Genomic DNA, 26,780 nt, shown 5'->3' with positions numbered 1-26,780 from the left:
CACTAGATCAAGAAAAAGGTTTTTTTAATGTATGTATTTTATTTACAGAAATCTATACTCCAAAAACCCTATAACTGGAGATAAGTGGAAATACTGGGAAAATTCCGTTTATTTCTTTACTGCTCTGGACTTAGCTGTTTGAAGGTTCAAAAAAGTTTGTTTTGATCATTGTGTTTTATTACTCATGCTGCCGTCTTCATATGGACTCCATACTACTGATGACAGTCATCTCCCGAGATTACTAAGATGACTTGCATCTCTCGCAGTGTCAGAACCAAAAAAGAAAGAGCAAGTTCCTTTATCAAATGGGACTATAAACCTAGCAGGCCAACTTCTAAAGGTCCCCAGTTTATTTGAATTTAAGCAAATCATTGTTCCCAAAGCAGCAATGTCAAAACCAAAAGAAATAGTTTTCTTGATTGACAGTATTTTCGTGAATAAAATTTATCTGAACCACAAATGATGAGCAGTCAAGAGAAAGGCATTGCCTTTAGATGTGTCGAGGTCATGCTTGCTCAATGCTTTATTTTTTATTTTTTATTTTCTGCAACATTTGTACATAATGGTGTATACTTAGGCTGCGTGTGCTCCCTCTCTCTCCTCTTTGAAAATAAATGCAGACATCATGGCATGTCATCCCTAAATTCTTCAGTATATGTCTCCTAAGAACAAGGATATCATGCTACATGAATGAAACCACTATACCATTTCATACTCCAGAAAGCTAACATGATACAGTGATATTATTCTGTTATACAGTGTGTTTTTCCAAATATTTCCATTTCTGCTGAAAATATCCTTTATAAATTTTGTCTCCCTAGTTCAGGATCCAGCCAAAAATTGTACATTGCATTTGATTATCATTTCTCTTTAGCCTCTGTTAATCAAGAACAGCCCCCCCCCTCTTTTCTTTTATGACGTTAACTTTTTGAGGAGTCTGGGCCAGTTGTCTTATGTAATATTCCACAATCTGATTGCCTTTTCTTCTTGATTATTTTCAAATGGAAATTACCACATAAGTGATGTTGCATGTTCCTTATTAAATCACATTAGGAGGCACGATTGTATCAGTTTGTCTCATTATTGGTGATGACCACAGTTTGGTTATGATGCACATCACTTGTCTTGAGTTTTTCAACTGCTAAAATATATACCATGCAGTGGATTTTTTTAAACAACAAGCATTTAAATCAAGGCGTCAGCAAGGTGATGCTTTCTTTGCAAAGACTGTTGTTCTGGTGCTGGCTGCTGGCAGTCTTTGGAGTTCCTGGGTTTTCTGCCGCAGGGCAATGCACAATGACAGCATCTTCTTGCTCTTCCCAGTTCTTTTGACTGCCAGCTTCTGGCTCCTCCTGTGGCTTTTTGCTTCCATGTCCCAATTACTTTTTTTTTGTATACTGTATGACAGGATCACATTTCATTCTTTTTCCATGTGAGCACCGTTTGTTGAATTTTTTGGTTTTGTTTGTTTGTTTGTTTTGGTAAGAGCATGCACCAAGAATTGAACCTGGGTGTCTTGCATAGCAGGTGAGAATTTTACCCCTGAACAATCCATGCACCCCCTCCAATTATTTTTGCTTGTAAAGAACACAAACATATTGGATTAAGGCCCACCATCATTCAAGTTTGGGCATTCCTTAACAACATCACCAAAGGTCGTATTTACAAATGGATTCACACCCGAAGACCAGGATTTGGGACCTGAGCGTGCTTTTTGTGGGAGACATGATTTAATCCCCCCCACACACATACTTGACACCTAAGGTCAGATTGCTTTATTGGAAAAGGTCCTTTTTTCTTCTTTAATAATAAGTAAACTGTAGAATGGTGCTTTGAAAATATGCGGTTACCCTGTTCTCTGATAAACTTTCACACTGTGGTTTTAATTTGTTCAATGCTTTAAATTAGGATTTCCCTGGGGATCTATTGATGAATGTCAGTGTATCTGTGAAGGCTCTGGAAATTTTTTGTGTACTACATTTTTTTTAGAAATACAAATGAGCCGTGATCCCCAAAAAAGTTAAAAACTCTTTTCCCTCTGTTGGTGAAGTGCCTTCTATGTGTTTCTGTGCATCAGAGAAGTCTGTTATAAGCGTTGAATTACAGGAAGCTGAGAACCAACCATATTCTTACAATTTTTCTGATGATCTAGCCCAGTACCACAAACAGCTAGGTACTTAATTTTTGTTGTTGTTGTTTGAGAACAATTTGTTCTGGCCTTTTGCTTATCCTGAGGCAAGCATTTGGTTTTTTTTTTTTTTTTTTTTTTTTTGTCTAGTATAAACTGTCCTAGAATATAAAGCAAAGAAGCTTAGCTTCCTGTTTTTTGGTGTTCTCTTGAAAGATTTCTGGGCACAGCAAAGTTTGTTTTGTGTCTTTGTTTATATAAGTGAAATGAGATCAATTGGAAGTGAGTTAAAACACTGCAATAGTCCATATATGTTTTAGTTGTCTAATTATCAGTTGCGTCAATAAGACATTTTTCACTAATGCAAAATAACTTGTAGATAAGAGGGCCCAGCAGGTGAATTTAAGGAATATGTGGAATAGTTTTAGAAATGATTAATTCTTGGCTTTACATGTCCAAATAGGAGAATAGAATAAAATTAACCATGGAAGTCAAAACTGAGGTGTATTTTGTTTAGATTATTGGTAACATTTGTTTACCTTGCGTGAAAAAGTGCCTGTTAGTGGCTCGCTGCCAATAACACTGAGGTAACATTTGAACAGTGTACTTTTAAAAAATATGTATCATTATGCCATTTAATCCATAAAATCGCTCTGTGAAAGCAGATATTATTTTATTTTCATCCCAATTACACAGAGAAAAAAAATCTTTGGCTTTTTTTTTTTTTGCTAAAGTAGCCAACATAAAACAGCTTGTGAAGAGCAGAGAAAGAATCCCCAAGTTTTTTTTAATACCAAATTCCTTGTTCTTTTCTTTCTAGTTAGAAAAGTAGAGGCCTTCTAGGAAATCTAAATATGAACAGAGCATGGCCCTTGCTCTCAAAGATCCTTTAAATCCAACAAAGGATAGGATATAAGGTGTGTCTATTTCTACTTATAAGTAAAAGAACACAAATTGAGAGAAGTGCTAAGAAAGTAAAGAAAGGGGGAAGACAACATCCAGATATAGGGTCACGGTTGGTTTCATGATGGTATCATGATGGAAATAGCATCTAAGAGGGAAGAACGTTTGGAAAGAAAAAGAGTGACCAAAGGCATGGAGATAGAGCACAGGGCTTAATGTTAAAGGGGCTATAGCTGTACGAGAAAAAGGTAAAAGAAAGTAGTGGAAGCTAGAATTAGGTTAGGATCAGGTTGTGAAAAGCCTTCAATGCCATGCTAGGGAAATAACCTCATTTAGTAGATATTTTGACCAGGAAATGAAAAATGTATCTCTGTAGAAGACCAATAATAATGATAGTAAATCCTTACATTTTAAAAGTGTGAGTCTGTGCTAATTTCTTCACATACATCATCTTGTTAATGCCTCACAGTAACCCTGTGAACAATATCTGTCCATTTTACAGGTGAGAAACTGAGGCTCAAAGAGATTAAGTAACTTTGCAGAGGTCAAACAGATATTGCTGGAGCTAACATTCAAGTCTGTCAGATTCCAAAACCTGTTCTATTTACCACTATAATACATTGTCATTTCTTTTGTCAAGTCACCTGGTATAAGATCTGTGAAGAATGTGGCTGTAGGAAAAGGATATTTTCAGAGAAGACTATTTTTCACTGTGTAATCGTTTTCAGGAATATAATCATTGCCAATCCTGATTTTTACTGCTCTCTAATTTGGGACTGAAGCCAGATGAGAAATTGAAGCATTGGGTGATGTTTTATTTACATAACTGATGACATCAGTACATGCTCTTAGCAAATGTTTTTGTTTTTGTTTTTGCTTTCAGTGTCTAACCTTATTGCCCCCAAATAAATCTTAGGTTGGGTAAAAGCTCAGTTCCCTGGAGCACTTAGGAAGTGATATTTTTCCTAATTAAAATGTTTCTTCTCAGCAGGTTTTCTACTTATAAAAGACAATGACTACTGATGAAGGTGCTAAGAACAGTGGAGGAAACCCAGCAAGAGCTGTTGCTGAACGGGGAGAGGATATTACCCCTAAAAATGACAGAGGAGTATTAAAGGTGAGGCTACAGGGATGAATGGCATGTGGGGAAAATTGCAGCCTGGAAAGATTGTTTTAAACTTTTTTTTTCCTGGTCGGGAGAGGGTAGATAAGGTTTAGTATTAACTATATTAGTGCCAAATACCAAGAGTAGATTCTCATTTCATCTTCATAACTCTCAGCTTTTTTTTTTGTAACTTTTTTACTGTACAGTATAATATATATACAAAGCAAAGAAATAAAGAGACAATAATTTTCAAAGCACTCTTCAATAAGTAGTTATGGGACAGATCCCAGACTTTGTTATGGGCTACCATACAGTCCTCTCAGATTTTTCCTTCTAGCTGCTCCAGAATATAGGAAGCTAGAGGGCTTAAATATTTTTATCACCACAATCGACTTTTCTTCTTTTTTTTTGTGAAAAATAACATATTTACACAAAAGCAGTAAATTTCAAAGCACAGCACCACAATTAGTTGAAGAACATTTCAGAGTTTGACATGGGTTACAGTTCCATAATTTTAGGTTTTTACTTCTAGCTGCTGTAAGATACTGGAGATTAAAAGATATCAATTTAATGATTCAGCATTCATATTCATTTCTTAAATCTTATCTTCTTTGTATAACTCCACTATCACCTTTGATCTTTCTATTCCTCTCTTTAGGGATGTTTGGGCTATGACAATTCTAAATTTTTCATACTGGAAGGGTCTGTCACTAATATGGGGTAGGGAGATGGAACTAACTATCTGATATTCTGAAGAGGCTGGGCCCTCTATGTTTCAGGACTTAAATGGGCCAGGGAAACCCATCTGGAGGTTTGTGGGTTTCTGGAAAGTTACTCTAGTGCACGGAACCCTTATGAAATCTTGTATATTGCCCTAGGTGTTCTTTAGAATTGGTTGGAATAGTCCTATTGGGGTTTGGCAGGTTATGATGGGTGGCAAGTCCAACTGAAGCTTGCATAAGAGCACCCTCCAGAGTAGCCTCTCAACTTTTAACTCTCTGCCACTAATACTTTCTTAAATACGCTTCTTTCCCCCCTTTTGGTCAGGATGGAATTGTCGATCCCACGGTGCCAGGTCTGGATTCATCCCCGGGAGTCTTCTACCATGTCGCCAGGGAGACTTACACCACTGGATGTCATGTCCCACGTCGGGGGGAGGGCAATGATCTCACTTGCAGAGTTGGGCTTAGAGAGACTAAGGCCACATTCTCAGCTTTATTTTTAACCCCACATTATAAAAGGGGAAACTGAGGTCCGGTTAGGTAGAGTTACTTGCCCAATATCATGTGTCTTAGTAAATGCCTATCTGAGGTTGATGTCCAATTGATGTGTGACTCCAGAAGGCTATGTCTCCCTCTAAGAGTATACAAATGGGTTCCTATTTTAAAATAACATTTAAGTATAGTAAAACTAGCTAATGACAATTTTAAAGCCTTTTTAAAAAATATACAAACTTCAAAAAGGATTTGTTTTTATATACAAGTAATGTTTCTACGTGGTTAAGATTTTTTTTTTTAAGATTCCATCAGAGAACATATCTTAATTTTTTTGTGTGTGTGGGCAGGCTCCGGGAATTGAACCTGGGTCTCCAGCTCGACAGGCAAGAATTCTTGCCACTGAGCCACCATTGCACCTCCCTATATCTTCCTTTTAATTAACTTTCTTCCTTACTAAAATTCTGTATGTGTTTGTCTGTGTGTGTGTGTGTGTGTATGTATGTGTATATGTATATATGTAGTTAATTATTTCCATATGTATTTTATTTGTCTCACAAAGGTAATATGAGACAATCAGAACAGCTCTTGATTTTTCCATTTTATAAGTGAATAAACTGAAGCTGAAGAGGTTAAATGGTTTTAGACATATTAAGGTCCAGTATTTCAGTGTTGCTCCTCCAAAACGTTATTACACATGCAAGTGAGAGCCTTTTTTCTATGCCTGGATATCTTCTGAACGTTCTTATCTTTTTATGTTTGCTATGTGCCAAGCCAAAGTTTGGAGACTTACAACTATAGACTGATGGCTATAGACTTATATCAGGATATCTTGCAGAGGGCTTCTTAACAAATTGTACTTATGTGAATTATCCCAAACTACAGGATGCTTCTAGAGACCATGGAAAGTCTGCAAATTGCTCTCAGCAGAGGTTGAGGGAGAGTCAAGAGGCTATTTTGGAGGCCTAATTTTATATAAGCTTCAGCTAAATGTTGCTAACTACCATGGTTTCCCAAACTCCAACCAATATCTCTTCTGTTAACTCTTAAGAACACTTAGGGCTCTGAGACTCTATAAAAGTTCCATATACTAAAATTTATAACCTCCAGAGGTATAAATCGTAAAACCCAGAGGGGCCAGTCTCTCCAAAAGATTATCAACTAATTATACCTCGCTACCCTTTAGTGCCAATACCTGTTCTCAGCATGAAAAAGTCAGAATGGGCATTGCCTAAAGATCCCTATAGAATGGACAGTTTAATTGAACACCATAAGTACATGGAACCTTGAATAGGGCATGAAATTTTGAAGTTTGTCCAGAGTGATGCCCCAATGAATCCCAGGCTGATTTGAACAGTGAATAAAGAAGTACTTGCAGAATCCATCTGGGGGAATGGCGAGAAAGGGGGAAAATTCAGTTTCCCCATTTGGAGAATTCCTGATATTCTCACAAGCAGTGGGGACAACCAAACAATAGGCCAATCCCTCAGTCTTGGGGTTTGTTCATATGAAACTTGTCCCCACAAAAGATAGACTAAGCCTACTTAAAACTAGTCCTAAGTGTCACCCCCAAAGAACCTCTTTTGTGTCTCAGATGTGGCCCCTCTCTCTCTCTCTCTCAGCCAAAATGACAAGCGAACTCACTGCCCTCCCCCTCTCTACGTGGGACATAACTCCCAGGGGTGTAAACTTCCTTGGCAACGTGGGACAGAAATCCTAGAATAAGCTGGGACTCAGCAGCAAGGGATTGAGAAAACCTTCTTGACCAAAAGGGGGAAGTCTACAGAAATGAGACAAAATAAAGCATCAGTGGTTGAGAGATTTCAAACAGAATCGAGAGGTTATCCTGGGGGTTATTCTTACGCATTATATATAGATATCCCCTTTTTAGTTTAAGGTATAATGGAGAGGCTAGAGAAAAGTGCCTGAAACTGTAGAACTGTGTTCCAGTAGCCATGTTTCTTGAAAATGAATGTACAATGACATGGCTTTTGCACTGTGACTGTGATTGTGAAAACCTTGTGTCTGATGTTCCTTTTACCTATGATATTGACAGATGAATAAAAAATAGGGATTAAAAATAAATAAATGGGGGAACAAATGTTAAAATAATATGAGTAGATTGAAATACTAGTGAACGATGAAAGGGAGTGGTAAGGGGTTGTGCTGGTTTGAAAGGAAGCATGCCTCCTAAGAAAAGCCATGTTTTAATATAAATCCCATTTCATAAAGGTAGAATAATCTCTATTCAGTACTGTATATTTGAAACTGTAATGAGATCATCTCCCTGGTTGATGTGATTTAGTTAAGAATGGTTGTTAAACCGGGTTAGGGGATGACATGTCTCCACCCATTTGAGTGGGTCTTGATTAGTTTCTGAAGTCCTATAAAAGAGGAAATATTTTGGAGAGAGACTCAGAGAGAGCAGAGAATGCTGCCGCACCACGAAGCAGAGAGTCCACCAGCAAGTGACCTTTGGAGATGAAGAAGGAAGATGCCTCCCGGGGAGCTTCATGAAATAGGAAGCCAGGAGAGAAAGCTAGCAGATGACGCCGTATTTGCCGTGTGCCCTTCCAGCTGAGAGAGAAGCCCTGACTGTGTTTGCCATGTGCCATCTCACTTGAGAGAGAAACCCTGAACTTCATCGGCCTTCTTGAACCAGGGTGTCTTTCCCTGGATGCCTTTGATTGGACAGTTCTATAGACTTGTTTTAATTGGGACATTTTCTCGGACTTAGAACTGTAAACTAGCAACTCATTAAATCCCCCTTTTTAAAAGCCATTCCGTTTCTGGTATATTGCATTCCAGCAGCTAGCAAACTAGAACAGGGGTATAGAAAAAAAACAGGGGGAACAAAGGTTAAAACATATTGAGTAGATAGAAATACCTAGTGGTCAATGAGAGGGAGGGGTAAGGGATATGGTATATATGAGTTGTTTTTTTTTTTCTTTTTATTTCTTTTTCCGGAGTTATGCAAATGTTCTAAAAAAATGATCATGGTGATGAATATACTACCATGTGATGATATTGTGACCCATTGATTGTATACCATGCATGGAATATTTGTATGTTAAGAATGTTCATGTTTGTATGTTGTTTTGGTTTGATAATAAAAAATAAATAAAGAAAGAACAAAACAAAAACAAAGATCCCTATAGATTGGGAGAAAGATCAAAGGAAAAAAAGGAGTTATAGCAGAGAAACAGTGTTTAACAAATGAATATGACTGCTGAACCACTGTATTGATATTTTCTTTAGCCTCCAGTGTTTTGGAATAGCTAGAAGGAAAAATCTGAAATATTGGAAAGGTAACCCATAATGAACTGCTTAAATTGTTCTGTAACCAAAACAAAATACATCGTTTAAGTGTACTTTGAAAATTGGGTTTTTTTTGTATATATGTTATATTTCACAATAAAAAAATTAGGAAAAAAGGTCACATTTGAAACTTTGCTTTAGACTACTTTTTTAATATCTTTAAAAGTCTACCAATCTTTTTTGTTCTTAGCCAGTTTAACCAGTTCTCAGGTGTGTGTTTTGAGAAATTTTAGTGTCAGAGAATGGGATATTAAACCAGTGAAGCAGGTCTTAATGAAATTCTTTTGAGGGAATAAATAATTCAGGTTAGCAAGGAACAGTTTTCTAACAGGGATATCAAGAGAATTGTGAAGGAAGCTTTTAGAAAGGACAGATAGTAGTTTACCTGAAAATATGCCTAAATCATATGGAATGGGCTGTCTGACCTTTTTATTCTCTGCTTAGATGTAAAAATTTGCATCTCCTTTTTTATTGATGTTTGTATTTTCTAGCTTGTCAAAAGAGTGGGGCATAGCGAGGAAACACCAATGATTGGAGACAAAGTTTATGTCCACTACAATGGAAAGTTGTTGAATGGAAAGAAATTTGATTCCAGCTATGATAGGAATGAACCATTTGTCTTTGGTCTTGGCAAAGGTAAGAAGGTATTTTTTGAGTTCTGTTTCACTTAGATTTATTACTATTTGCATTATATAGGAGCAGTGATCCTATGTTTACCAAAAGTAAAGATATTTGAGAGCAGCATTTCTCAAAGTATGGATTCTGTACTCCTGGGGGTGTCTGAGATCCTTTTTGGGGTCTTTATGTTAAAATTATTTTCATAATAATACTAAGATGTTATTTGTCTTTTTACTGTGTTGACAGTTTTTAGTTAGGGTTCTCTAGAGAAATCGAATCAACGGGAAATATTTGTAAATATGAAATTTATAAAAGTGTCTCACATAATCGTGGGAACGTAGAGTCCAAAATCTGCGCGGCAGGCTGTGAAGCTGACAATTCTGATGGAGGGTCTGGACGAACTCCACAGGAGAGGCTCGCCAGCTGAAGCAGGAAGAGAGCCTATCCCCTCTGAATTCTCCTTAAAAGGCTTCCAATGATTAAATTAAACATCACTCACTGCAGAAGACACTCCTCTTAGCTGATTACAAATGGAATCAGCTGTGGATGCAGCTGATGTGATCATGATTTAATTCTGTGAACTGTCCTCATTAGCAGCAGACAGGCCAGCACTTGCCCAACCAGATAAACAGATGCCACCATTTGGCCAAGTTGACACATGAATCTGACCATTGCAACATTTAACTGATGGTACAAAAATTATAGTGATTAATACTGATAGTACAAATCAAAACAGTGTACTGTTTTGGTGCAGTACCAAAACACTGGTATAGTGCCAAACTATACCAGTAGTTATGGTATTCTTTACTGCCACTCATTCACTGTTTACCAAAAAAAAAAGTTTCACTTAAGAATGCCTTTGATAAAGCAGTAAAAATTACTAGTTTTTAAAAATCCAAACCCTTGAGATACACATTCTGATTAAAATTTTGAGCTATACCTACACAGTCTGTGTGTGTGTCACTTGTTCTTTCTGCACCTTCTTTAAACTCTGTTTAAAGCCTTAGTTTCCTTATCTGTAAAATGGGGACAATAATAGTATCTAGTATTATGTTGAGAATTAAATAAGATAATGCACACCATTGTTTAGCACTCAGCCTAACACATAGTAAGCTCGTGTTTATTATTGTTGTTTTTGAAACAATACTTCACCATATCTCTTAGCACCAGGAAAGCTTGAAAGACAAAAACTATATTAATCTAAGAGAACTGATTATTACCACTATGGAATATATTACAGAAATTAGAATGAAGAGACAATGCTTTCCATCTTTGGGTTTTCTTAACTACATTTTTTTAAACTTTTTTTTTTAATTAATTAAAGAAAAAAAATTAACACAACATTTAGAAATCATTCTAAACTTTTTTTATTGTATATTATAACATATATACAAAGCAAAGAAATAAAGAAGCAATAGTTTTCAAAGCACTTTTCGACAAGTGGTTACAGGACAGATCCCAGAGTTTGTCATGGGCTGTATCATATGATCCTCTCATATTTTTCCTTCTAGCTGTTTCAGAATATAGGAGGCTTGAAAGAAGGGTCTGTTACTAATATGGGGTAGGGAGATGGAACTGTCTGATGTTCTGGAGAGGCTGGACTAGGTTTCAGGACTTAACTGGACCAGGGACCCATCTGGAGGTCATAGGTTTCTGGAAAGTTACTCTAGTGCATGGAACTCTTGTGGAATCTTCGATATTGCCCTAGGTGTTCTTGAGGATTGACTGGAATGGTTTTGATTGGGGTTTTCCAAGTTGCGCGTAGCAGTACTTTTTAATTATTGGCCCACCATAGTCTGGGATGTCTCGGTATTACATTGTTACACATTACAAGGCCTTGTTCCCTTTTTGGGTGCCATGTGTTTAAGTTGTTTAAATGAGCTATCTAGTCAAGTTGGTTTAGATTGTGTGTTACAGAAAATTTAGGTTCTAGTTACAGTAAACCTTTCTGCCTTTGGTTTCATATAGTAGGTGAAGCTCTAAAGTACATAGACTGTCTTGTCAGAATACGTTGTATTCTGATTTACCCTAGTCCCAGCCAGATTGGCTTTGTTTTTATCTCTAGAAGCTTGGTGTGTAGCTGTTATTGTATGTGGCAGTGCTGACTCTCAGAGCCAGGACTCCAGTTCTGAGTCTTGGGTGTCACAGAGGTACTTAAAGTTCCAGGGGATACCAGCTTATACACATACAACTCAGTGCCCAGAATCTAGAAACACACTTAAAATTTCAGACTAAGTGTGGCTGCTATACGAGATTACAATCTCTTATTTTCTCAAAGAACCCATAGCATAATTGTTCTTTTATTTCTGGTGTATTTTGTACAACACATTGTCCCCATTTTATAATTTTATAATTGGGTTGTTCTTATAATTTCATTGTGAACACAGTATATCAAACCTTTATCTGATGCGTGGTTTCCAAATATTTTTTCCCATTGAGTTGGCTGCCTCTTCACCTTGACAATGTCCTTTGATGCACAGAAGCTTTTGATTTTAAGGAGTTCCCATTTATCTATTTTTTTCTTTCATTGCTTATGCTTTGGGTGTACAGTTTAAGAAGCTCCCTCCTATTACTAGGTTTTGAAGGTGTTTCCCTAGATTTCTTTCTAGGAGTTTTATGGTACTGTCTCTTATATTTAGGTCTTTGATCGATTTTCAATTGATATTTGTATAGGGTGTGAGATAGGGGTCCTCTTTCATTCTTTTGGCTATTGATATCCAGTTCTCCCATGCCCATTAGAATAGAATAGAAGACTGTTCTGTCCCAGTTTAGTGGATTTGGGGGCCTTGTCTAAGATTAATTGACCATAGATTTGGTGGACTATCCCCGCCCTCTCGACTGATTCTATTGGTCAGTGCTTCTATCTAAACTACCCTTTTCAACTACATTCACTTACAATTCAGCACTATTAATTACACTCACAAGAATGTGCTAACATCACCTCTATCCATTTCCAAAGGTTTAATTTCAACCTAGTTAAAATTCTACACATATTAAGCAACCGCTTCCCATTCTCTAGGTTCATTTTATCTCCTGGTAACCTATATTCTAGATTTTATGACTGTGAGTTTACATATTATAATTAGTTCATTAGTGAGATTGCACAGTATTTGTCCTTTTGTGTCTGACTTATTTCACTCAGCATGATATTGTCATGTTGATGCATGCTTCAGGCTCCATGGAAGGCTCTTAAGCCAAAATATTTTGTTTTCTAATGCTCCCCCAAAAATTTGAACCAGAAAGGTAGCAAAGTTTAAGAAAGTACTGTAGTTTTAGCAGAGTCTTTGCAAAAGAGGAAAATGTTTTCAATCTCCATAGCAAAGAAGAGATCAGAGAGAAGCTGATTTAGGCCAAGGCCAGGCTTGCGAGTAGAATGGGAGAAGCTAAGCATATTTCTAACGCCATTTGAATTATATATTTACAGTGTGACTGCATTATTTTATTGTGTACAGTATTGTGGTGGTATAGTTCTTTGGGAAATAAAGGATAATCAAGACATTATCCCTGCCTTCAAATATCTAACCGTTTAGCCTAGCAGAGTAGATCATGTAAATTGTTTCAGGCCAGATAATACTACCATGTTCTTTTTTCCTTCCCTGTTTTTAAAATCATAAACCATGGTGGATATAGATTATCTATGATCATTTCTGTTAGTAGTTAAATAGGGAAATGGAAAAAAAAAGAATATAAAGAGATATGAATGAATCCTTAAAGAATAATCCTTGAAAGAATCCTAAAATATAAATTTATTTCTTTAATTCATGATCAGATACTTTTGGTGTAGGGAGTGGATGATTTTCAGAGCCCTTTTATAACCCATTTAAAAATAAGACCATATAAAACTTTTAAGAGTCAGATTCTGCAAGAAAAAATAATTTGCTTTAGTATTAAAAAGACAATGCCAGTATTATCAGTGTCATGATTTTCTTTTCTTTTTTTTTTTCAATACAGAATATCAGCAATATATACATATAGTTAAAAATTGATCAGAAGTTGGTGCTATGTGCTGGAAACCCTTTAATGAAAGTAAAGCAGAGATGGATCAGATGCATTTTTAATTATCTGAAGCTTAGTGATTAACCGTATATTTAAGTGTTTACTTTCTATATTTTGAAAGAAAAACCTTTCACTATTAAAATATTTCTTTCCTTTCCTTTTCTACTCCATTTTGAAAATTAGTACTTTTCTGTATAATACTATACAGCTTTTGTCCTAGTATTTTAAATATGTCCATATTTCTAATGCAAACATACGTTTAAGGGTTATATAATCAGAATGTTCGAAAGTAGGCAGTGTAGCCTTTAGTATAAATGAATTCGGTGATTAAACTAAATGTTATATTTTAAGTATGCTATATATGATTTTTTTAAATCAGAAAAAAAATATGCTCTGCAAATGGAAGATGAAAGTATAGTACATTTCTTTTATAGTGGGATTTGTGTGCTTTCAAACTTTTTCAATTTCCCACAGTTAGGAACATTTAAACTTAGGAATAGAACATTACACCTTTGTATAAACATATGTATATATTTCCAATATTGTTACAAATGGAATAGGACTCCTGAAATTGATAAATTATCTTCAAGCTAGTAAAATTGAAGTCCAGATCAGCTGTAAGAATGAACTGCATTTATATATTCTTGATGGATTATTCCTACAACCTGGCATCCTACAGATCAAATATCCTAAAGATCAAGAATCTTTAAAATGTTAAGCTTTTTAACCCAGTACTTTAACTTCTAGGAATTTAGCCTAAGGAAATAGGGTAGAGGTTTGCTTAATCAACTCCAGACTAACTGATGCTCTCCATTCTGTTGGTAAGCATGCTACATGATGCCTCTCTGCAGTGTGTTCCCACGCTCGCTTCCACCTATACAGTGGGGACTTGTCAGTGACCTCCAGCTGGGGACTGCCAGGATCATATCTGTAGTTGAACACACTGGGTTGTTACTTACTGTAGCAGGGAGAATGCATACCATGGGGAACCGTGGAGCACCTCAATAAGAGATTGTTAGAAAGGATTTAGTATAGGGTTTAGGTTTGTTAAATGATTTTGAGGAGTTTAAGGAAGCGTTATTTTGCTTTGGATTGGATGCTGTCAGAATATGGGCTGATTCTATGTTTGGATATTTTAATAGATCATATGTAGGAAGAGGGTGGACAAGAGTGAGATTAAAGCTATCAGTGCTTGAGAAGCATCAGTCACTCATAATTGCCAGTTGAGGGGGATATGTGGTATATTCTAAGGTACATAGTGACCTTATTTTTGTCTGTACTGAGGCAAAATTTTGAAGTTCTTGTTTTGTCTCACTTTTTCATGGTCTCAGAGTATTTGTCTGATGTTTATGTTTTGTGAGATTATGTCCAACAGGAGAATAACATGACCTTGCTGTGAGCTCCAGGCCAACTTAAAATACCATGTGGCCCAGCTATGTCTTAGTAGTTTCCATATGTCAGGCCTGCTTTCTCTTTACTCAGATTTTTGCAGGTTGAAATCTGTAAAACTGCCAAACATTTTATAATTAAATAATTTCATTAGATATTATGTAAAACACTGAAATGAATGTAACAAGAAAGAGAAATTATTTCTATAAAAGCTAGGTTGAATGTTTAGGAAAAACTTAAGGTGAATTGCTAAGAGCATTTGTGAAAAAGCTATTAAATTAGGAGTGGATAAAATGTAGATGAGGTAGGCCATTCAGCATGTACTTTTACCAGAAGGATTCTGTATGCTGAATGCTTAAAAAATATCTCCTGGCTTTTGCTCTACTTTAAAGAAATCCACATTGTAAATTGCAAATGACAAATCATGAGTATGATTGATTTATATTATAAAGATGGAACTTATCAGGAGCCACACTCAAAGACAAGGCTTTCTAACACAAACTTAGTGAATTAATATGCTTTGTATGTTTTAATTTTAAAAATTATTTGAGGAATAAATAATTTTTTATGATTCCTCACTTAAAGCAATTTTTTTTATTAACCTAACAACCATAGTACCGATTCTGTCAGGTAAGAGACTTATACTGTACAAAGAAACTCACGTAAAGATTCAGATGTTAAGTTGTTCATTGAAACTTTATAATAGTAAAAAAAAAGATACAACTTAAATGGTTGTTAATAGGGAATGATGAAATTATGGTATTCATAAGATGAACTAGTACATAGTTATTAAAATTCATGTTTTCAAATGTTATTTATTAACAGGAAAAATTACTCATATAAAGTTAAATATAAAGAGAAGGCTATGTAACCAAATAAAATATGGTACCTAATTTATATGATCCCCAAACAGAGCAAGCAAATAAAGTATACATGTGGGATTTGGGAGGTTTTTTCCCTTTTTTTTTTTTTACTGTTATCTGTGTGCTTTTCTATACTTTTCAGGTGTTTCATAATGAGTATGGATTACTTTTTAAAATCAGGGAAAAATGCTTTTTAAGAAGAGTTCTGTTCTAGTTTGCTAGCTACCAGAATGCAATATGCCAGAAATGGAATGATTTTTAAAAAGGGGAATTTAATAAGTTGCTAGATTATAGTTCTAAGGCCAAGAAAATGTCCCAATTAAAACAAATCTATAGAAATGTCCAATCTAAGGCATCCGGGGAAAGATACCTTGGTTCAAGAAGGCCGACAATGTTCACCATTTTTCTCTCTCAGCTGGAAGGGCATATGGTGAACATGGCGACATCTGTTGGTTTTCACGTGGCTCTACCAAAAGGGACTCTCTCCAAAATGTTTCCTCTTTTAAAAGATTCCAGTAAGCAACTCCATCTCAATGGGTGGAGACACACCTCCATGGAAATCATCTAATCAAAAGTTACCACCTATAATTGGTTGGGTCACATCTTCATGGAAACAATCAAAATGCTCCCACCCAGCAATATTGAATGAGGATTAAAGGGCCTGGCTTTTCTGGAGTCCACCACAGATTCAGACCAGCACAAGTTTCATGGTTGCTGATTTTAGAAACATACCTGTGTTCATGGCAGTGTAGCTCAGTGTTCTACATTCAGTATCTGAAGCTGGGTGAAAGAGAACCTTTAATGTTCCCAAATGAGAAGAAAAGCAAAGGCGTAGGCATGATCTATTTATTCTGTGGTTCCTGTGGGTTTAGTTGACAGCCAGGTGTTTCTAGTTTCTAAGGTGTAGCGTAGATATGGTCTATGCATTAGCTTTTGCTGACTGTCCCCATCCCCACCCTAAAACAGATTTATTCATTTGCTCCTCTCTGCTTCCTATTTCTATTCTTAGTGCTCACCACACTTTGTTTTTAAAAATATATGTACATACAGATGTAGGTCCCTTCTAGCCACTCTACACTGCATGATCCATAGAAGGATTTGAGGGAGAACATTTGTGTAGGACATTTAGTCAGATAAGGAAAGGTGATCAAGGTATATATATTAAATGAAAAAGCTGTTCAGAATGGAATGTATAGATTATTGCCATTTCTGTTTTAAATTAAAGGAAAAAAAGTTCCAGCACACACTGAAAGGAACACAAGGGACATAACAGTGGTTTTCTCTTACAAGGAGGGGATGGATGATTTTTTTAACTCTCACTTAATACGTTTTTGTGTATATTTTAAATAATATGCATGCAGTACTTATTTAAACTTTTCCCCCTCCCTTTTGATTTGTTAATATGCTGTATTACATTAATTGATTTTCTTGTGGTGACCCATTCTTGCATTCTCAGTATAAACCCCACATGGTTGTGGTGTATAATTCTTTTTTTTTTACACCCTGATCATCAGCTTTTTTTTTTAATATATTTTTTGTAAATGACAAGCACACAAACATTCTTGACATATGAACATTCTATATATGGTGTACAATCAGTGGCTCACAATACCATCACATATTTGTGTATTCATCACCATGATCATTTTTTTGAACACTTGCATCTCTCCAGCAAAAGAAAGGAAAAAACTTATACATGCCATACCCCTTACCTTTCCTTCTCATTGACCACTAGTATTTCCATCTACTCAGTATATTTCAACCTTTGTTTCCCCTATTTTTTTCTATACCCCTTACCACTCCCTTTCATTGTTCAGTAGTATTTCAATCTACTCAATTTGTTTTAATGTTTGTTCCCCCTATTTATTTATTTTTAATCCATATTTTTTACTCATCTGTCAATATCATAGATAAAAGGAGCATCAGACACAAGATTTTCACAATCACGGTCATATTGTGAAAGCTATATCATTATACATTCATCTTCAAGAAACATGGCTACTGGAACACAGCTCTGCAGTTTCAGGCACTTCCCCTTCTAGCCATTCTAATACACCTTATACTAGAAAGGGATATCTATATATAATGTGTAAGAACCTCCAAGATAACCACTTGACTCTGTTTGAAATCTCTCAGCCACTGGCACTTTATTTTGTCTCATTTCTCTCTTCCCTTTTTTGATCGAGAAGGTTTTCTCAATCCTTTGATGCTGAATCCCAGCTCATCCCACGAATTCTGTCCCACGTTGCCAGGGAGGTTTACACCCCTGGGAACTTATTTAAATTTTTAACTAAAATAAGTGCAATTGATATTTTGAAAAGTAGTAGTTCTAAATGAAGACTGAGCTGAAGTCATCAACTATAAATATCTATCCTAATTTACATGGCTTTGCTTAGGGTTCCCCTTGTCACAATGTTCTCTCATCAACTTTCTCTCAATTTAAACAATGGCTGTCTTCAAAATTCAATTATGCTGGGATTTCTGTCTTACTTAATCCCACTTTAAATGCTTAAGCTTTTGATCAACTTAGCACCTCCAGTTTGTATTTTATCACTTTAAATTGCCTACATTTTCCATTCTGTTTCCTGAAGGATCTGAGAATTCTTTACCTTTAAAATATAATTAATGATACACATAATAGGCATTGTAGATATTGTTTCAATCATGTAGGGTAATATAGTTCTGCAAAAATAGTAAATTTAATTTTTAGCTTCCTAGAAGTAGGGCAAAACCTTAAATACTCTTGAGTTCTGCAGTTTTGTGACTAGACAAAAGGATACATGCTATTTTGTTAAAAAATAGCATGCTATTTTGTTAAAAAAAACTAAAAAAATTTTTTCTGATACTAAATTTTGAGAACAATTTGTTTTATGACTCCATTGATGCAATGTATATTTTTTCCTGTTATTTCTTGTTTGTTTGTCTGCCTTTAGGATAGATTCATTTTCTTTATTGTTTTTGTTCTGTTTCAGCACTTATAATTATGGTTGAAATTATGAATTAAGCAACACTTGCAAGCCAGCCATATTTCATGGATTATGTTACCACTGCTTTTCAAACTGTTAATCTTGAGAAGTTGGTTTAAATATCGTTTAGGAAGTAGTATTACTTTCATCCTCTGCAGCAGAGAATCTTCTCTGGTACCCCTCAAAGAGTCAAACTTTATTTGTTTTAGTTTTCTGTGCTGCTCAAGCAAATATCATTAAATGGGTCAGGTTAAACAATGGGAATTTAGTTGCTCATAATTTAAGGTGGGGGAAAAAAATCACAAATCACGGCATCATCAAGGTGATGCTTTCTCCCTGAAGGCTGTGATGTTCTAGGGCTGCTTGCTGGTGGTCCTTGGTCCTCAGCTCCTGTACCACATGTCAAAGCACATGGCAGCCTCTCCTGGCCTCTCCCTTGTCTTCCAGTTTCCTTTGATGTTCAGCTTCTGCTTGTTGCCACTGTGCCTTTCTGTCTGAATTTCATTCTACTTCTAAAGGACTCAAGTAATTAAGATTAAGACCCTTTCTGATTGAGGTGGGCCACACTTTAACTAAAGTCAAAAGGTCCCACTTACAATGGCTTTACTCCCACAGGAACTAAATTTAAGAACATGTTTTTCTGGGAGTACTTTCACCTTCAAGCCACTGCAGTATTTTTTAATGGTTAGTTTTTACTGAGTTCTGTAATTTTGTAGCCTGTAATTACTAGTTGAATATATAGTGTGAAGAACTGGAAATTCATTTGAACTTCTGTTTTATGAAATATTTTTATGTCTGGCCTATAACTTTCAACTACCTTTTCCTTTCTTTTAGGTCAAGTCATCAAGGCATGGGACATTGGAGTGGCTACCATGAAGAAAGGCGAGGTCTGCCACTTACTTTGTAAACCAGAATATGCATATGGTTCAGCTGGCAGTGTCCCCAAAATTCCCTCAAATGCAACTCTCTTTTTTGAGGCAAGTATGTGCTGTGGTATTGCCTTGTCAGCATCTGCCCTACTACAGTGCTGGCTTTGAAGAAACAGACAGTGAAACAGGAGCTAAGTTTGCTATTGAAAATCAGATCCAACTTGTTTGTTTTGGATTTTGAGTTCTTGAATTGTTTCCCACAAACCCAAGGGGGTATGGTGTGTGCCAGTGCTTTCTTAGAAACATGTCTCTGGCAGAAAAAGGTCATATCCAAATAAACAAAAGACACCTGACTTAGAAATAAAGGTCCTTCCCAGTGATGTATGCCATACGCAAAACCGACCAGAAGATAAGATCCAAAATGTTGGAGATACTACTGAAATGTGCCTATACCAAGTTTATAACCGTCACAGACTTTACTTCTTCATTTGAAGTGGTAGATGGTGATGATATATTATTCATCCTATGTTGAATTAAACATATTTGTCAAAACCTGATTTAAAAATTAAGGGGGGAGGTCTGGGTGGTGCAACGGTGGCTCATTGGCAGAATTCTCGCCTGCCATACCAGAGACCTGGGTTCAATTCCCAGTGCCTGCCCATGCAAAAAAAAAATTAAGGGGTAGGGTGCATGGGTGGTTCAGTGGTAGAATGCTTGCCTTCCATGCGGGAGACCTGGGTTCAATTTCTGGACACTGCACCTAAAAAAAAAAAAATTAAGGGGGGAAATGTCTGAATCATCTTAACAGGTAAAATACACCTTTAGCCGATTGAGACCTGATTCATAGGATTCATTCTTACATTTCAAGAACTGAACTCCATCAATCTGGAGTTAAAGTGGCCTTTTAGGGTCAGACAAAAGAGTTCTGTGCCAGCACCTTGACCCCTTGCCTTTTGCCCTCAAGGTAGTTCCCCAGTATTTCCTGCTTGTCTTTTTTAAAAAAAATTTTTATTGTATAATATAACAGATATGCAAAGCAAAGAAAGAAAACAGCAATAGTTTTCAAAGCACTCTTCAACAAGTCGTTACAGGACAGATCGCAGAGTTTATCATGGGTTACCATATCATCATCTCAGATTTTTCCTTCTAGTTGCTTCAGAATATTGAAGAATATTTGCATGGGCAGGGACTGGGAATTGAACCTGGGTCTCCAGCATCATAGGCAAGAATTCTGCTACTGAGCCACTGTCACAGCACCTGGAATAAATATTTTTCTGTCATTACAATTGACTTCTTTCTCTTTTTTGTGAAATATAACATATACAAAAAAGCAATACATTTCAAAGCATAGCACAACAATTAGTTGTAGAGCAGATTTCAGGGTCTGGCATGGACTACAACTCAACAGTTTTAGGTTTTTACTTCTAGCTGCTCTAAGATACTGGAGCCTAAAAGAAATATCAGTTTAATGATTAAGCAATCATGTTTGTTAAACCCTTCCTTCTCTGCCACCATCGCCTTTGGTCTTTCTATCCCACTCTTTAGGGGTATTTAGGCTATGGTCAGTCTCATTTTTTCATGTTGGAAGGAGCTGTCAGTAATATGGGGTAGGGAGATGGAAATAGCTGTTGTTCTGGAGAGGCTGTGCCCCCTAGGTTTCAGGACTTATCTGGTCCAGGGACCCATGTGGAGGTTTTAGGTTTCTAGAAAGTTACCCTAGTGCATGGAACCTTTGTAGAATCTTATAAAACTCCCTAGATGTTCTTTAGGATTGGCTGGAATGGTCTTGTTTGGGGTTTGGCAAGTCATCATAGGTAGTAATGTCCAACTAAAGCTTGCATAAGAATGATCTCTAGAGTAACCTCTTGACTCCACTTGAACTCTCTCACCCACTGACACTCCATTAGTTATACTTCTTTTCACCCCCTTAGGATGGAACTGTTGATCCCCTGGTGCCTGGGCCTCACTCACGCCAGGGAGCCATCTCATATGCCGCCAGGGAAACTTTCACCCCTGGATGTCATGTCCTATGCAGCAGGGAAGGGAATGATTTCACTTACAGAGTTGGGCTTAGAGAGAGTGAGGCCACATCTGAGCAACAAAAGAGGTCCTCCAGAAGTAACTCGTGGGCATACCTATATGTAGGCTAAGCTTCTCCGCTACATTACACAAGCCTGACAAGAGTAAACCTCAATATCAAGGGCCTGACCCATTGACATGGGTGTCCCTAGTGTTCGACACAGCACCGAGAGACTCCTTGATGCAAGGTTCAACAGTTCCACTTTTTCTCCCATCCCTCAAGAGTCTCCCCCAACACTTTTTGACCATCCACTTAAGATATTCTAGGATGTATCCAGCTATTACATTAAGCTATACAGGATCAAAGGCCCTCATTCTCACTTTGGGCTCCCCAGATTTCAGTTGTTCAAATGAGCTGTCCAGACAGGTTGAGTTAGATTAAGCGCCACAGATAATTTAAGTTACAGACAAAATAAACCTTTCTTCCCTTGGTCTCAAAGAGCAGGTGCAATTCTAAAATATAGACGATGTATTCCTTACCCCTATGTTCTGAATTACCTTAATCCTGACCTGGTTAGTCTCATTCCTATCTCTAAATATAAGGCCAAACATATATAAAAGAGCCCCTCAAAATCCAGAAGTAATAATTACCACTCTGGACTAAATGTGTCTGCTATAAACGCTTATAATCTAATTCTGCTTGTCTTTGAACTGCAGCCCCACAGGATATAGTCCTAGACATTTATCACTACATTAAGGTTCTTTGAGGTTTTGAGAAGTACAATGCTCTTTTTTTTTTCTCCACTTTTCCAATAACTAAGATGCAGAGATAATTTTTATTTTAAATCATAAATTTTCTATTTTGTAGCATGAAACAAGAATTGAGTTCCCTTGCCTTTACCCATGTTAGGTCTTTTTTGGTCTCTTCTTAGCAAAATCACTTTTTTCTTTCTAGGTTGAACTCCTTGATTTCAAAGGAGAGGATTTATTTGAAGATGGAGGAATTATCCGGAGAATCAAACAGAAAGGAGAGGGGTACTCAAATCCAAATGAAGGAGCAAAAGTAGAAAGTAAGTATTGCTGTGAGAAGGAACTAGTGCTTAAAAGTGGGGTTCCATCTCTTAGCATATAGGGATTTAACAAAGATTCTGTTTATAGATATGAACACTGAGTTTATTTCAAGAATAATTTTAGATTCAATATTTACTTATGTGTCACTTCATTTGATAAATATTAATTCAACACACGTGTACATGTGTACACACTGTACCAGGCTCTAATTTAAAAAATGAATACAAGATAATCCCTTCCTAAAGGAATTCTCAGTCTGCAAATTCCTGTAGTGTACCAACAACTATAATAGTTACATTACATATTTATGCATTTATTTTTCATAATTAACTCATGAGGTAAGATTTGTTTCTCTGGGTGAGAAAAATGAGGTTCAGAAAAGTTATATAAATTACCCTAGTTTACTAAAGAGAGCAATAGATTATAATCACCTTCAGGACTCTCAAACCCACTTCACCGACTGTCATCAAGATAAATGAAACAGTTTAACATTTGAGTAAAACCAGCATTAGATAACCGCATTCATTCTATTTTATATTAGGAGGCCTGCATTCAAATCTTGCTTTGCTGTTTGCTGATTAAATTAAAGCTATTCCATTCATTTATTGGGTGGGAGTAAGGACACCTCTGAGAACTTGGGTCACTAGTCATTCTTCCTCCCAGAATACTTCGTATATACCACTGATCACTTTATATTTTATGTAACATATTTAACGCACCATTCACGCATTTTCCCTAGTATACAATAAGTGCTTTGATTTTTGTACACAATTGTAATTACTGCAGTATTTGTCTAAATGATAATTTTTCTATTTTCATTGCTCCTTACACTTTTTTTTAAATGAATATTTTAGTCATTTATTCATTATGTCTTCTCACCACCTCTATCTTTACAATCTTAGTCAAATTCAATATTACCTCCTTCTTAGGCTGCATCAATAGCCTGCTATATATATATATGTCAGGAAATATGTCAGTCAACATGCATACACACGTATGAATTTCCTTTTTTTTTTAACTTCTGTTAATGTACAATATAACATATATACAAAGGAAAGAAAGAAAAACAGCAATAATTTTCAAAGCACACGCACATGTATTTTTATATCAATTTGTGCAAATACTAAAAACCACAAGTTCATACTAAAACTTCTCATTCCAACCCAATACCACAGGTTAGGGTCTCACCTTCTCCATTTGCTCATTTGATACTCCTTGCACCTACAATGAGAAACCTAATTCTTATCCACAGTACATTTACTTATTTGCTCAATCTAGCATATACATAAAGTAGTTTCAGAATTGCTAACATATCTCTGTGAAACACCCCTAATGAAACATTTCCTAAGTAGGAAGTATCTGTGTACAGCTCTTTTTGTTGTTATCCTTATAGTATACAGCCAAAATGCTGTTTTCCAACTGAGGTTTGGTGTTTTATCCTCTTTCCCTTCAATGTGGTTATGTTATCATGTAATACAGTTACGTTCATTTATTACTGTTTGTATTTCATTTGGTTTTCATCCTACATTGTGGTTTTATTTACTTGTTTATTGGGTAGGTAAAACATTGCCATGATTCTAAACTGTACAAAGAGATATCCTTGGAAGTATAACCCTCCTTTCATCCTTACTTTCCTCATTTCTAGCCTTTTGCTACCTATCCCCTGTAGGTGATCAATCTTATTCATTTTCTGGTTTATCCTTCCTGTATTTCTTCTGCAGAACTGATCAGATTCATGTCCCCTGCCCCCCCCATGTCAACTCTCTTGTGGCGTGAATGGTGGCATAATATAGATAGAATGCTTTTAACATGTTTACATAATCCTTTATGTAGTTTTATTTTTTTCTATTTCCAAAAGGTCAATGACTGATCTCTTACCTTTCATCTTGTTAGAATGGACTTTGTTGGAAATTGAGTAAATGGTTTATTTTATTTTTTTTTCTCCCTAAAGCCCTTTTTGTCTACTGGAACAAATCAATTTTATAAAAATCTTTTTAAATCCTCAGTTTTCAAGGTTAAGTTGACTTGCTTTCCCTCTTTGAAACAAGTTAGTTATGTGGAAGAAGGATGTGCTTTAAAGATGGTCTTTGTAAGAAGCAAAGATCACCTTGTTCTTTTTGAAATCTTTTCTTTTCACCAGTTTGCCTTCCTCTGTAGTCTCACCCAGTACACTTAGATTTCAAAGTGATGTATAAAGTCCTAGAACTAATGCCAGCTTGACAGTAGAAAAGAACAGTAGGACACTGATCACTCATTACAGTCTACCATTTTAGAGACATAGGAATTACTAAGTTTCTGTCTCATATAAAGAAACAGTGAAGTAGTGAAGGGGAAAGACAGGCTATAGATGTGATAGACTTGCGTTTTAAACTTTGGAATCACTATTTGATATTTTTATGACTTTAAACAATCTTTAACAACAATGAGCATACAATTTTCTCTTCTGTAAAATGGGCGTAATAACCACAAGATTGTTTGACAGTTGAATGAAGAAAAGATGCTGTACATGGTTGACACTTCATATCCTTTTCTTACCCTCTACGCTGTGTTTATGGAATTTTCTTTTCTTTTCTTAAGTGGATTTAATTCATTTGTTTTATTTTATTCCTCATTTGTTCATATATTCTACATTGAATCCATCAGCATATCTTTTCGGTTTTACCAGATTTGACCTATAACTGTGGTTAATTTGTCTTGGTCTTTAATAACAATCTTTAAATTAAATATATATCTTTTTAATAGTAATCATATCTAAATGACATTCTCCAGGTTGGTTCCCCCCCCCCCCCCCCCATAGAGTAACATTATGGGCTGGATCAAATGGCTTACTGTATCATGATCTGTTGCTTCCTTTTCTTGTTTGACTTTGTGTGGAAGGAGAGGACTTAGGTATTTTGTCAGGATTTATTCCTTCACAGGGAAATTTTAATTTTGATTCTCTATATCACGATTCTAATGTTTGCAAATCAATGTTTAGATTCTGTTCCAGTGTACATTTTCACTTGTGCCAATTAAGAGGACCATTTTGTAATTTTTATGGTGTTGTCCTTTTGCCATTAAAAAAATTCACTGTGATCTAAGGTACACCAGTTGACATTATTATAATTACTTACTTTTTAGTCTTCATATTTTGGTTTGATTGCCAGTAAGGGCTATATCATTACATTTAAGCTTTGCTTTCTTAGAAAATCCAATCTAACTGACATAAGGCTCTACCAGTTCTTTTTTTCCCCATCTTCTGGTTTTTCCGCTTCAGTAGTTGGAGTAGGTGCATCAAAATGCCAGTGATAGGTGGCTCTCTTGCCTCTTAGTACTTTCAGCCACATTGAATACAAAAAAATGCAATTGGCCACATTTTTAAAGGTGAAAATTTCAACAGTGTGATCTGCAGGTTGTTAGACTATTGTCCTTCCCTCTCACCACTGGAATGATAGGTGGAAAAAAAAAAGTGTAATTTTGAAAAAAGAAAGAAGTCCATAGGAATGCTGGAAAAAAGAGCGTAAGAATTTGATCAGAAATTATGAAGAATTTCTGGAATATGTAAAGTAGATGAAATTGGGCTGATGGAAACTAGAGTTAGGAAACCCAATCCAAAAGAAGTGTAGAATAGACCTATGCAGAGGTACAAACTGTTCTGTACAAGCTGGGACAGAACTCCAAGCTCACAGTCAGCTGGTGCATGGGAACCAAAGCAGGCTATGGGGCAATCTTCCGGATTGTTACAAAACAGTGTGGAACAGCTGGACCAGTAAACCTCTAGTTCAGTTCTTAACCTTGGCTGCATTTAAATTCACCTGGGGAAATTTTTTAGATCCTGAGGCCTGAGTCTCAGCCCAGACCTGTTAAATAATAATCTAAAAGGATGGAACTCTAGACACAAGTATTTATTACAACTCCCCAGTTAATTTCAGTTTGCAGCCAAGGATTGAGGCTACTACTCTAAGGTCTAGGGCTGTGGCTTTTGCCCCCAGGTTAAAGCAGTAAGGCCAGGTTTCTAAAATAAAATAGGGATTTGCCTCAAAAGAGTCAAAGTGTTGGCATGGGTATTAGGGCTACAGAATAAGAACCAAAAGTATCTTTGAACTTCTAAAACAAATTTGGAGGGAAGGGGAAAAATAAAGGTGAAAGGTGGCTCTCCATAGCAGTAAATATTCAAAAGTGTCCTGTTCCTGAAATAAAACTTCCATGTATCTGCAGTGGGGAAGGGTAGCCCTTGCACAGCATGCTCAGCCCATAGTGAGTACTTAATAAATATTTGTGGAATCTTCATCCATGGATAACCACAATTAACCTGCCCTTTTAGAAAAGGCCTGCCATGGAA

General features: G+C 36.2%; 1 protein-coding gene across 8 annotated transcripts in view; it reads left to right on the top strand.

Moving 5' to 3' along the window:
• FKBP5 (FKBP prolyl isomerase 5) overlaps positions 1-26,780 on the top strand; it is a 172,064-nt gene that overhangs the window by 76,534 nt on the left and 68,750 nt on the right. For 6 of the 8 annotated variants that reach the window (XM_077161580.1, XM_077161582.1, XM_077161585.1 and 3 more), the window contains 4 exons: positions 4,023-4,148; positions 9,160-9,304; positions 19,335-19,477; positions 22,344-22,458. In XM_077161580.1, coding sequence (XP_077017695.1) covers positions 4,044-4,148; positions 9,160-9,304; positions 19,335-19,477; positions 22,344-22,458 — 508 coding nt within the window. In that variant the 5' untranslated portion in view covers positions 4,023-4,043. Of the gene's footprint in view, positions 1-4,019; positions 4,149-9,159; positions 9,305-19,334; positions 19,478-22,343; positions 22,459-26,780 lie in introns of all 8 variants that reach the window. The other 2 variants (XM_077161581.1, XM_077161583.1) reach the window with 1 other exon arrangement.

Source organism: Tamandua tetradactyla, chromosome 5 (assembly GCF_023851605.1).
Source record: "Tamandua tetradactyla isolate mTamTet1 chromosome 5, mTamTet1.pri, whole genome shotgun sequence".
NCBI lineage: Eukaryota > Metazoa > Chordata > Mammalia > Pilosa > Myrmecophagidae > Tamandua > Tamandua tetradactyla.
Note: the sequence above shows the minus strand (reverse complement) of the source record. Positions and strands in the feature narration are given on the sequence as shown.